Below are 12,261 nucleotides of genomic sequence, written 5' to 3'. Positions count from 1 at the left end.
TTTAAGTGATATCTTCCCTTCCTCTGGTAGAAGTAACACGATGTGAGTAATTGTTTTTTGTTCTTTTTTTTTTCACGTTGCGATCCAAAAAGCCTCAGATGCACAGTCTGACAGCAACCAAACCAGAATGGATTCTGCTGGGAGCCGGACTGAGCTCATTCTTGCTCCCTGTGCTGAAAACAGAATTAGCTCTTACCTGAGCACCATCTACAGCTGCTGGATTGTACTCTACGTCCTGCTGCTCCAGCAATTATTTTGACGAAAGACAGATCACTTGTACGCTTTTAACCTTCTCGCAGCTACAGGCGAGACTGAAGCTGGCGATATAAAGGCACGCACTGGTACACCTTCTCTAACTTTCACAATCGCGATAAACATTTTTTTAAGACCTTTGAAAAACTAGATATAGATATAGATAAAACTAGATAAAAAATATGAGCTTTATCGGTTTTTACATTAATCGATTTTGAATCAAATTTGATCTTTTTACATTGCATTTTACGTTGAAATGTAGCATGCATACAGTACCTAATCCACCAACGGACAGAGCAATATTTTACGTTGCCTTCCAGAGCTTCCAACGTGTGATGGATTTGTATGGGTGTCTGTATGATACCACTACAGCACTGGCGCAGGTGCAAAATCCACTTTCACACGACTTTTTCAGTGTCTTCTCTCTCAAATGGACCGAAGCACAGGAGCCAATATTAGAGAAAACGACAGGTGTTTAAACAGAGGATGTCCCAATGTCTGGGACAACGCATTGTGATTTTGTGTAAACGCAAATGGTTTCTCATTTAAAAGCCAACAATATTCTTTTTCTCCCTGGCGCTAATAAGCTACCACACATGCAAGCTGTTGTGTGAAAGAAAATTCATATGTCCATAGGAAGGCAGAATAAAATCCAGAACTGTGTTGGTGATATCGATAAACAGGGCTCATGTTCACAACAAAACTTTACTGTATAAAAAGTTAAAATTCGTAAATATATTTTTTTTTATTATGGCTTTGTCATTTACTGTAGTTATTCAGGAGAACATTATGTTAATCGTATAGATGAAACGTTTAATATATTCAGGTGGGTAGCTACGTCAGCATGCGTATCTGCAAAGGAACAAGTAATATTGTAGGTTTATTCCATGCTGAAAAGAGAAGAGAGAAAACAACCCTGAAGAAGGTTTCACAGCTGAAACGTTGTGTTTTCTCTCTTCTCTTTTCAGCATGGAATAAACCTATTACTTGTTCCTTTAATATATTGTTCGGTTTGACTCAAAATGCTTTACTACTACAAGAGAGAATTACAGTATGGAGGATGAGACACATTTATGATTTCTTGGAATAAAATGTTTTTTCTTTGCATTCGAAATGAATCGAAACTTTAGCGCGACACACAAACCCTTTGTCTTTTTTAAAGATATAATATTTTTAAACAGACAAGTATAGAAAACGTTTTTTTTTTACTAAGCAATTTTGGCCGGGGGCGATGTATTACTAGTAGTGGCGCTGAGGTCACTATGGTGCAGTTGAGCACCGTAAGATTAGGGCCAGTGACGTAATGTATAACGCATCTGACTTCGGAACAGAAGATTGTAGGTTTGACTCCTGCCTGGCTCATGTTGCTTTTTTAACACGGTACTGTCTGAAGATCAGCTCCTGGTCTGAGCTCAATAGCAATGCAAAACTGTGCGTAACAAAGCTGGCGAGCAGCTGAACTTGTGCTCAGTAGTCAGTACAGTGCTGAGGGTTCAGTACTGGCGTTGTTCTAATTAGCACGAACTGCAATGGCTCTGAATCTGACCATTTCTATGGAAGCCCGTTTCCGCCAGGGAGTAAAAATAAAAACGCGCTATGGTATCTCAGAATTCCAACTTAGTAACTGAGAATTGCGACTTAAAAACTCAGAATTCCGACTATATATCTCACATTTGGGACTTCGAAATAACCCATATTTCATTGTCTGTCCTTTTGTTATTGTAACGGATTCGGGTTCCAGGGCTTGTGACCTCGCCGCTCCCACCCTAGTTCGTGCCTCACTGCATTGGCTCGAACCCAGGCCTTGCCAGCTGAGCTAAAGGAGAGTTTCTTTTTAAAGTGAAAAAGGACATACAATGGAAATATTTAAAAAGTATAAGTTTCAGCTTTTATAATTGTGAATTCTTCTGGATGTGAAGTGTCTATTTCTGTATCTTATTTCATCTTCTGTCTTCGTTTTTGTATTTCTGGTGTTTAAATAAAAAAAAAATTAAAAGCCCACCGTCCAGTATTCCATCTGTGTACTATGGAAACCTCACTACCGGAAATGGGATTCCATAAAAATTAGTGTAATTAATTTGATTTTTATCAGGGCACTGTACATGACAAGTCTTCAGGCTTATTGATCCTATGATCTTGTACGATTCATCAATATAGTGTAACGGAACGGCCAACATACAATTTTTAGTTCAGGTGGGTAGCTGCGTCAGCATGCGTAGGCTGCAAAGGAACATGTAATAGGTTTATTCCATGCTGAAAAAAAGAAGAAAGAAAATATGTTTTGGCCGAAACGTACCAGTAAACTTTACATTAACAATACCAGCCAACGATACATTATCATTTCACACCGGTTCTACAGGAATCTATAGCAGAGCCCTGAGTTGACTCCCAGAGTCCCACTGAGCCCATAGAATTCCACATCACCCCTCACTCCTGCACACAGTCTGCTGAGAGCGCCTGTCCATAAACTACTGGATTGAGAATGGGATCAAATAATTCCCCATTTTCTTAATTCTACATCAAAGGACTGTTAAAGGTCTATCTGAAGGCATCGATTCGTATTCTTAAACCAGATGAACGCCTGGAATAAGTTAATATTACTTATAAATAGTCGTACTACAATACTCCAGTTGAAGGCACGCTTCTAGCTTTGTGGTACTCTGGTGCGTCACAAATTTATATTTGAATTTCTGTGGATGAACTACTATAGGTGTACCCTCGCTCACTTTCTTTAGCGACAGTCGTTGCTCTTCATCTGAGTGATGTATTTGCCTGTTTTTCAGTTCCCTTCCCTGCAAGGAATATTTACCTCAGAGCTCTCTTTCACAGACTGCAGGAGCTATGTTTGTTAACAGGTGTTATAGTGATGACATCTTTCTGTATGATCAGGACAGGAGCTGCAAGTCCACTGTGTTGTGGCTCCAGTACAATTTTAGCTTATTATTAGAATACTTTTTAACAGCGACAGATTCTTAAGATCACGAGGTGTTTACGATATTATTTCAGTATTAAGATGTTACTACATTCGGAACTGTCCCATAGGATTCAGTGTTCTATTAGTTTGGCACTAAACTGCTTAGTCTATTGCAGGAATTGTACTTAGTCCTGTCCTGTAGTGTCCTCTAGAGAGCAGCAGCTGTTTCCTTGGGCTCATTGCAATTGGGAACATTGTGATTACTGAGCAGGGGACTAAAGTCAGCAGACGAGCGAGTTGCAAATCGGTATTAATCTGGCGTACAGAGCTGCATGCTAATCTCTGGATCATCTCCAGTTAATGTGATGCTGTTCTTACCTTGCAATTGACCCAATCTGACTACTGGCACCAACAACCCTGTTATTAAAAATAAACTTCTTGTGTACCTACCGTGATACATAAGTTTGGTGGAGAGGTTTGGCAGCCCATATTCAGTCAAAGGTGTGTGTGCAGATCACTGTGATATACAGGCATCAACAAACTGACATACAATATTAAATGTTTAACTGATAAAACCCAAATGAACCAAACCTGTATAAATTAGTGGTGGAAAGGAGTCTTTTTATATAGCAAAAGGTCTCTGATCCTTTGGTAAGAACGATGGGTATATAACCCATTGTCCTCAATCTTAGAAATGAATCCTTGAGCACTGCTGTTGTACCAACGGTCCTCAAAAGTGCTGCCACTTTCCCAGTCCCATAAAATCCTAACATTACCCTTTCTTGCATAAACTGTAGAACCTGCCTTCACATTTCAGTTGCAGTTTAATCTATTATCACCCTACTCCCCACTTCATAACCTTCAGTCTTCTAATTCTGGTCTCCTAACTGTCCCCCAAGCCCGTCTACACTGTATGGGGGACAGGGCCTTCTGCTGTTACGCCCCCAAGCTCTGGAACTCTCTCCCCAAGGATACCAGAGTCACCTTCCCTAAACTCCTTCAAATTCAGACTCAACACCTTGTTCTGGAGAAGAGCCTTTACTGAACTGGTTCCATTCTTTACCCCTCTGCTTCTACTTTTCTTAGTACCGCCATCCATGGTCTCCTCTGTCTATTGGAATTGTTTAATCCTGTGTATTCTTATTGTAATTATGTCAAGTGCTTTGAGAAGCCACCTTCAGAACCATTATATAAAATAGTTTATCCTAAATCCTTGAAGCTTTAATAGGGCGTTGCAGTAGGGCTAAGAATTAACAGTGTTAGTGGGCCAGCAGGATTTGTGCAAATTATAGGTAGTCACAAAAGAAGACTAGGATTCACTTGAAATTCATGACATGGGACACTGAAACAGGGGAGAGGCTTTGTGTAATAAGCGTTCAGTCCCAACCTACACAGTCTGTGCTGCTGGTAGAGGTGGTTGTGAACACCTGTCTTCCCAGTCTAGTACTGGGATCTCCAGTCTCAATCCTAATACTTCCCATGACTGTCCAATACCACTACTGTGAAACCAACACCCATAAGATAAGACCTCCAAGATTCTAACTGCACCATTATTCACTGATGTTTGTGCACCAGTATTGTTCCTCTACTAAGGAAGGGAAGGGCTACTTTATACTAAGCCCCTCTTGACAATTCCTTCCTTGTGTTTCTTTTAGGAAGTTTGTGCAGCCTAGAATAGGACACCAGATCTCACTCTTACTGGGCACTACAATAGCAACTCACACTCCATAAGCACTACCCCTCTCAGAAACAGGAGGATTTCCAGTATATTGAACACCTCTGTCTCTCCCCCAGTAAAAAAAAGTCACACTGCCCTGCCCAAGGAATAGTGTGGCCATCTTCCCCCAGTACAACGCTTTATTACTCCAGCCATTTTCAGTCCTCATTGGCAGCAATACGGGAAGCATTCTTGAAAGGGGAACCCCCACAAATACTTCCATTTATTAATGGGTCTCACTTCCCTTGCAATCCTCCACCCCATTCAAACCTATAAACCATAAAGAAACAAGGGCAGGCAGAAGGGTCTTTCACAGCTTTATTGAAATGTTGCCATTACAAGCCGAGTGGAGGCAGGAGAGTCACAAGGGCCAGGCTGGAGCCTTCATTCAGGCACCTGGGGAGGAAGAAGGAGAACAATCCAGCTGAACTGCAGGACACCCACCCCTACAGGAGCTCCTCCTGCCAGACCCTACCTGTTCACTGGCCAACATCTCCAAAGTCCTCTGCTCCCTCCACATCCTCACTGGTGCTCTCAGCATCTTCACTGGAGCTCTGAGGGTCTCCCTCCTCATCCTCAGTCCAGTCAGCTCCCACATCCAGAGGAGCTTCTACTGGTGCCACAGCCACCCGACTGCTGGTCACCAGGCTCCTGGTACCTATGGACAAGCAGCACCCAGGAGTGAGGGATCCGCTATACCCAGAGTCCCACAGTGATGCTACTCATCTAAACAGTCCCTTTGTCCAGCATGGGATCATTCCTCAGTTGTCCAAGCATGGTTGTCTCTTGGGCAGAGATGCATCCACAAGGGATAGAGAACCAGACCCACCTTCATTCCAGCTGCCAGCACACCGGGACTCGCAGCAGGCACAGACCTCATGGTCACCATACAGCTCCTCCCACCTGGAGGAGAGGAGGACAGGTGAGGCCTCCACCTGGCATGTCCCAGAGCACCCTCAGCAGGCTCCTTGCAGAAGTACCTCTTAGCCTCCCTGTTGTAGGTGCAGGACTTGGTCCCTGGTGTTGCTTTAGCAGGAGCCACAGCCATGACACAGTGCATGTACAGCTCAGTCACTTCATGCTGCAAGAGGGAAAGTCACAGCATTAAGGGATCAAGGCCAATAGAGGGACAGAGAAGTCAAGCTGGCAGCTCTAGGCACTACAGCTGCCACAGTCTGGTTCACATCTAGATCATGGACATGAAAGCAGACCATGGATCAGTAGAGCAAGAAGGCTGAGCAGCCTTTGAGAGTAGTACCTTCCTGGACAGCTTCTTCTGGAAGAGGAAGGCATCAATTGTGAAGCGAAGCACATCCTTCTGCTTGGAGGGGACAAACCTGGACAGGCATCCATCTGCCTTGCTGTCCACCATGCACCTGGGGACAAGGACAAGGATGAACCCCTGCAGGTTCTCGGGGCTCCTACCCACCTCTCCTCCCAGAAGGGGCCGTACCCCAAGTTGTCGATCACAGGGAAACGGGGCTGGGAGTGCTGGTCCGGTTTCTCCGTTACGTAACATGAGTGGATGTACAGCCTCTGCTCCACTGTGGCAAAGTAGGCAGTGGCCTGGAAGTACATGGGCTGACCCAGGAAGTACTCATCCTTAGGAGAGAGCCGGACCCAGTGGGCTGGAGAGAGAGAGAGAGGCAGCATTACACCTGCACACAGCACCCCCTGCAGGCAGGAGGAGCCACTCACTCAAGGAGCTTACAGTTGGTGGTAAGCAGCACAAAGCTGTGCTTGTTCTTCAGGTCCTTGAAGAAGGTCCTTCTCCTGGCCCACGTGGGGACATAGCCAACCTTGTAGGAGTAGTGGAACCTGCAGGACAGAGGGGATGAGGGGCTTCTGGTCACTTTCCCAGCAGCTTCTCAGCAGCAGCAGAGCCCTGCCTACCTGTTGTAGGAGCACTTGACCGGCACAGAGAAGGGAATGAAGCGATGCACAGGTGCACTGGAGGAGGGTGGGGCATAGCGGAGAGTGTTGGAGTACACCAGGCGGCCCTGGACAACCTGCAGGGTCACAGAGGAAGGGATATTCCCAGGAAAGGCAACCCCGACACTAGCCCTACAGCTCACATCGATACACTGCATGTAGATGAAGACCCGCTTACCGATCGCTCGGTGCCGCACTCGTGAAGCCCGTAGATGAAGTAGAAGTAACTGCGTGTGGTTCGGCTGACGCTGCAGTTGCCCAAGGTCACCTCCGATGGCCGACAGCTGAAGCCGAACAGGAGCCGACTGACCCTCACGTACATCCTGCTGGAGTCGCACCACACAGCCACTCCTTGGGTGCCCCCGATGGCCGGGCGAGCCGGCTGCCGCCCTCGCTGGGGAGGAAACAGGACGCTCTTGATGTAGGCGGGTAAGGGGCGGCTGCCGGCTTCGGGCTTCATCTTCTCCTTGTCGAAGTAGGGCGAGTACGCGTCTCTGGACACGGGAAGGCGGCGAAAGTCGGGAGCCAAGGACTGCGAGTCGTTCTCACTTGCAGACAGGTCTTCGGAGGGCGCATCTGCCAGGCTCAAGTCCTCCGACTGGGCTGCGTCTTCAGGAGCCGGGAGGTCGGCCTGGAGCGCTAATTCCCGAGAGTCCCAGCCAGCCGGCCCGGCAGAGATCAGTGCGGGGAGCCCGGCCCCTGCGCACAGGCACAGCACAAAGAGAAACGAGCGCATTGCCAAATCGACGTCCCGCTAAACTGCTACAGAAGTAAGACAAGTAAACCACCAAACTGTGTTAAAGCAAGAGAGCATAAAGTGTGAACGCGGTGACTAGGTTTTTATACTAGCAGGACTATGCTACCACACACATGGTCACACTACCGCTCAATCAACACAATCAATTACATACAGAGACCCGGATTGTTCTCAGCGTCTAATTAGAACCTGCTTCCAGTCTGAGGCGGGACTCCGTGAAGCCGCCTGAACACTTTCCCGTGTGTATCTGAGCTCAGCGGAGGAGTTCCACGCAATTTCGACAGAATTAAATCACCCACACGTGTAAAATTTGCTCAGATTAATTTATTGTTCAATTAGTTTCTAATTTCCAAGGACAGTGTGTTAAACTCGCTGTCAGACAGAGTTCGGAACATGCGACACGTCCGTCCACACTTTCTTTTATCGAGGGGGCTATTCTATCAACATGTACCGCAATGAAAATAATTTTACTATTTTTCATGTGTAATTGCATGTCACATTAAAATGTGTAATACAAGCATTTCTTTGCTTCCCAGTAAAGAAATACTGATCAGCTTTTGACATGATCTGATAATAATTTGTCTGATTTTCCAGAGATTGCTTTTGCTTCGCAGCACTGAGAACCAATGGAAGCCCGTTTCCGCCAGGGAGTAAAAAAAAACGCACTATGGTATCTCAGAATTGTGACTTAGAATCTCAGAATTGCGACCTAAAAACTCAGAATTTTGACTTTTGATCTCACATTTGCGACTTCGAAATAGCCCATATTTCATTGTCGGAGTTCTGAGTACCAAGTCGCAATTTTGAGTTACTTAGTCGGAATTCTGCGATACCATAGCGCGTTTTTTTAACTCCCTGGCAGAAACGGGCTTTCATACATTTCAATTAGTCTCATCAGTGTAGAACAAGTTAATGTAGAACCATTGCTATGTCTGTCTCTTGTTTGTATATAAATGAATGTCTTTGACAACTTAATGTTAGTTTTTAATTTAGTTTTACGATGTAGGTCATGCGTTAACATATGCACGAGCATACGAAATGTCTCCCTCTTGATTCAGCTCATGCTCCATAGGAGTGAAGCGATTCCTCCTGCTTCTCGTACAACCATATCAGAACAGAAGCCCGTGTCACCCAGCTCTGATTCAAGAGCAACTCACATCTTTAGCCCCTTTTTTTTTATTCGTGATCATAATTTTCTTAAGTTATGATCAATATTGAACTTTGTCTACATAAAACGACAATAATCAAACATGCAGGCAGACTTTTGAAAAGTATTAGGAGTTGACAGGGTGCCCCTTTGGAATAGTCGTCAGAAAATGTGAGAAAAGGAAAGTTACCTAAGCTCTCACACACAGCATTAGAGATTGGAATCTGATTGTAAAAAAAAAAACTACCTGTCTCCCCTTCATTTAACGGTGCTGTTGTTTTTATTTTACATATTGTTAGCATTTTAATGAATTGTTAAAAGATTGATACACAAATCGCTAAATAAGAAAACGTAAAAACCCAACTGTAAGCAATTGACCATTCATATTCCTGAGTTTTAAATCCCTATGTTTATCTGTGTCCAAGTGCCTGGTGCAGCTATTTTGAAAGCAGAGTCTATGATTTATTACGGAAGCGCATTGTTGCCACCCAGGAAAAAAATCTTAATTAATAAATACCAAATTATCGCCTAATTACGAGATAGCAACGATATCATATGTGTGTATTAACAACCTGTTACATTTGTAATGGCAGTACCTACAGGCTATCGAAAGGTTTGCTGGCACTGTGGATTTAGTTTTCCTGACAATGTGCATGCTGAGAAATGCGCACGGACTGACTTTCTTCTCGCAATGAAAATGTTACCGTTTGTAGCTCATGTAAACACAGTTTTAACCATTAGCACACTCATATATATTGTAACGCAACGGGGGCTCAGGCGGGCGCCCTTGCCGCATCTGGTCGGCCCAAAGTATAGGTGGCTCGAACCCGGGACTTCCGCGTCTCTCTGCAGCGACCCAGCACCGTGAGCTAAAGAGAGATCTCTCCACAGCCCAGTAGCTGTAGTCCTGCTATCACAGGGAAGGGCGGTGACGTCACCTGCTCTGGTACGCCGGCTCTTACACAGTACCTGTCGGCCGTAAGCGTTACAATATCCTGAATCAATAACGAATGTGACCTAGAATCCATTGTACCGCTTCAAACTGAAAGTCAGATATTTAGTCTCAAAACTACATAACTCAGGATTTTTTTTTCCTTGATGGCAGCATTGGCTTCTGTTATTTAGATTCAACCACTGAAGAGGTTGGTTTTGTGTTTTTAGCTATTGAACATAACTGGTAAGTTTAAGTCAGTTCTTGTAACTCTTTCCGCTCGAAAGCGCTATATTAATACCGGCGCACCTGACTCCACAGGAAAGTTATTGCTGTTCCCAAACCAATGTACTGCAGCTTGTGGCCACGTGTTCCTGCTGTCAGCCTGTGATACCATGTTCTTCCACCGCTAGAAATATTACTGCTCTAGTACAGTAGTAAAAGAGGAAACAAATGCAAACACCGTTTAGAAAACACACACACGTCTCAGGCCTTAACCATGACAAGGATGGGATTTGAACCTAGACGAGCAGAGCACACTGGATTAGCAATCCAAAAAGTGACTCCCGTTTTATTTTATTTTCGCTTGCTCGATTTGTAGTACGCTCCTCAATCCTTACAACCGATAAACAAAACGGCTTCATGTGCCACAGCATTCTGCTGCAGGTACGGTTTGCACCGTGTATTGGGCGAACCCGAATGAAATATTTCAAATATGTGAAGAATTTCATGAAACCTGAAAAAAGATCACAGCCAATGTCAGCAATTCGGAGCCTGTAGGTAGCTTCAACAGAACAGAACGATCTGAAGCCGCAATTCTTTCACAGAGTGTATTGTGACACTCCACGCTGTTGCTATTACTGCTACATCTGCTGCCCTTGGTTAAAACTCTACTCAGCGGGCAAGTAAAGTTGTACAAGGAATAGACTACTTTGAGCCATCCAAATTCCATTATGTGAATTTAAGCTTTTTTTAATTAATAATAGCATTAGTAATACAATGCGTGCTCAGAAACGTTACTTATTAGCTTATGAAGCAACAGTGTTTCGACCATTTGCGGTCTTCAAAAAGTAAACGCTGAAGTTTTTATACTTCCTTGTGAGCAGATCACCTTTGATTTAGAAAAGGAAAACGTACTCCCCTGTTGCTTTCATTGCAATATCTGAATCGAGACCCAAGCGCTAAGAAAGCTGAATAACGCAAAATACATATTCCCGATTTTAATTTAGATACACATTTTCTAATGCAGCTTTCATTACAAGACAGTCTATTTCTCGAAAGCGTGTTATGTAAAAAAGAGAAAAACGAAAATATATGGATGACAATATTTAAAAGATTAAGATTTTACTTTTGAGAAATTGTCATTTTATGTATCTAGATGCTTTTCAACCGCTGGTTTTAGAACTTTGCTGTGCTTCCTGCATCATTTTCAGTGTTATAAAGTGGGTGTAGAGGGAGCGATCACTGTAGAACAATTGATAGGTTGGAGCTGTTAAGACTACTCTTGTTATTTCTCAAATGCTTCCATAATTTTTCTTTCACGCTACGACGCGAGTGTGTACATGTGTTTGGTTTTCGTTTCACTGATTCTCATTGAAGATTTGGGAATTAACGACGAAAGAATCAGTTGCCTCGGAAAGCAGAAGCTTTGGTTCACAACGATCTTGAAGACACGCCCATGTAGAGCAGCGTGTGATGATTTGTACTATAAAAGACCAAGTGCTCAAAGTGACGTCTGCATTTACCGTTTAAACTTTCATCTCGGGCGCACTTTTAGAAAGCAAAGATAGAGCAGTTGCGTTGAATCACATTACGACAGCTGTCAGCAGAGTGGCGCAGCGGAAGCGTGCTGGGCCCATAACCCAGAGGTCGATGGGTCGAAACCATCCTCTGCTATGTACACTTTATGCACGATTGATAAGCATACCATCAGTTTAATGAAGTGCATTAAAACTGTTTTTTTCTCTCGTATGTATGAAAGCTTCACACTTAAGGTACTCTTTCATCTTTACCAATAGCAGAAGCCCAAATGTATCTTTGGTTGTTCTGCGATCCTTCATAGTTTCCTCAATTCCTTCAAATGAACATCCATATCAAAGCAATTATGTATATATATATATTACAATTAAGGTACATATTAAAAATATCAACGCACATTTGTATAATGCTCATTTAATGATTGTCAAGGATTGTCAAGTTCTCCAACAAATCTGTGATCTAATTTTAAAATAGCCAGTTGAAGATAAAATTCCACACGTGAAAATGGTTCTCTTGAACATTGACTTAGGTACTTAATTGTTTACATGTAGTTCCACACAAGTAAAATGCACATTTCCTGCAAAGATCAAGAGGGTTTGCAAAGAAATCCCATCAAGTTTAAACAGAGATTATGGTTATAGCGGAACAATCTGAAGCGCATCCCTGAGTGGGTTTGAACCACCAGCCCTTTGTTTAACAGCTGCACAGAAACACACTCCCGTTGTTTTTTTGCCATTCATACATTTGTAGTTAAAATAAAATACTGACATTTTCCTGCCAGCCAGTAGTATTTCTCCTGCACTGACCATGAATAACCAATAACTTTATTTCATCTTTCGCAGGCTGTAATCTA

The 12,261-nt window shown here is 43.6% G+C and overlaps 1 protein-coding gene across 1 annotated transcript; it reads right to left on the bottom strand.

Annotated features, from left to right (window-relative positions):
- Window positions 1–5,644: 5,644 nt before the first annotated feature.
- On the bottom strand, window positions 5,645–7,551 carry LOC148825841 (zona pellucida sperm-binding protein 3-like). The gene is made up of 7 exons (XM_088926274.1): window positions 6,994–7,551; window positions 6,777–6,892; window positions 6,595–6,701; window positions 6,337–6,511; window positions 6,142–6,259; window positions 5,864–5,964; window positions 5,645–5,786 (listed from the first exon to the last, which is right to left on the bottom strand). The coding sequence occupies exons 1-7, from the start codon at window positions 7,549–7,551 to the stop codon at window positions 5,645–5,647; spliced, it is 1,317 nt and encodes a 438-aa protein (XP_088782400.1).
- Window positions 7,552–12,261: the final 4,710 nt, after the last annotated feature.

Source organism: Atractosteus spatula, chromosome 10 (genome assembly GCF_055471065.1).
Source record: "Atractosteus spatula isolate fAtrSpa1 chromosome 10, fAtrSpa1.hap1, whole genome shotgun sequence".
Lineage (NCBI taxonomy): Eukaryota > Metazoa > Chordata > Actinopteri > Semionotiformes > Lepisosteidae > Atractosteus > Atractosteus spatula.
Note: the sequence above shows the minus strand (reverse complement) of the source record. Positions and strands in the feature narration are given on the sequence as shown.

What these genes read in the sequence shown, in the direction of transcription:
- LOC148825841 (XM_088926274.1), bottom strand. Translation starts at nt 7,551, where the DNA reads ATGCGCTCGTTTCTCTTTGTGCTGTGCCTGTGCGCAGGGGCCGGGCTC. An exon ending in CCTGTGATCGACAACTTGGG is followed by an intron (nt 6,260 to 6,336) that starts GTACGGCCCCTT and finishes CCTTGTCCCCAG; the next exon opens with GTGCATGGTGGACAGCAAGG. An exon ending in TACAACAGGGAGGCTAAGAG is followed by an intron (nt 5,787 to 5,863) that starts GTACTTCTGCAA and finishes CCTCTCCTCCAG; the next exon opens with GTGGGAGGAGCTGTATGGTG.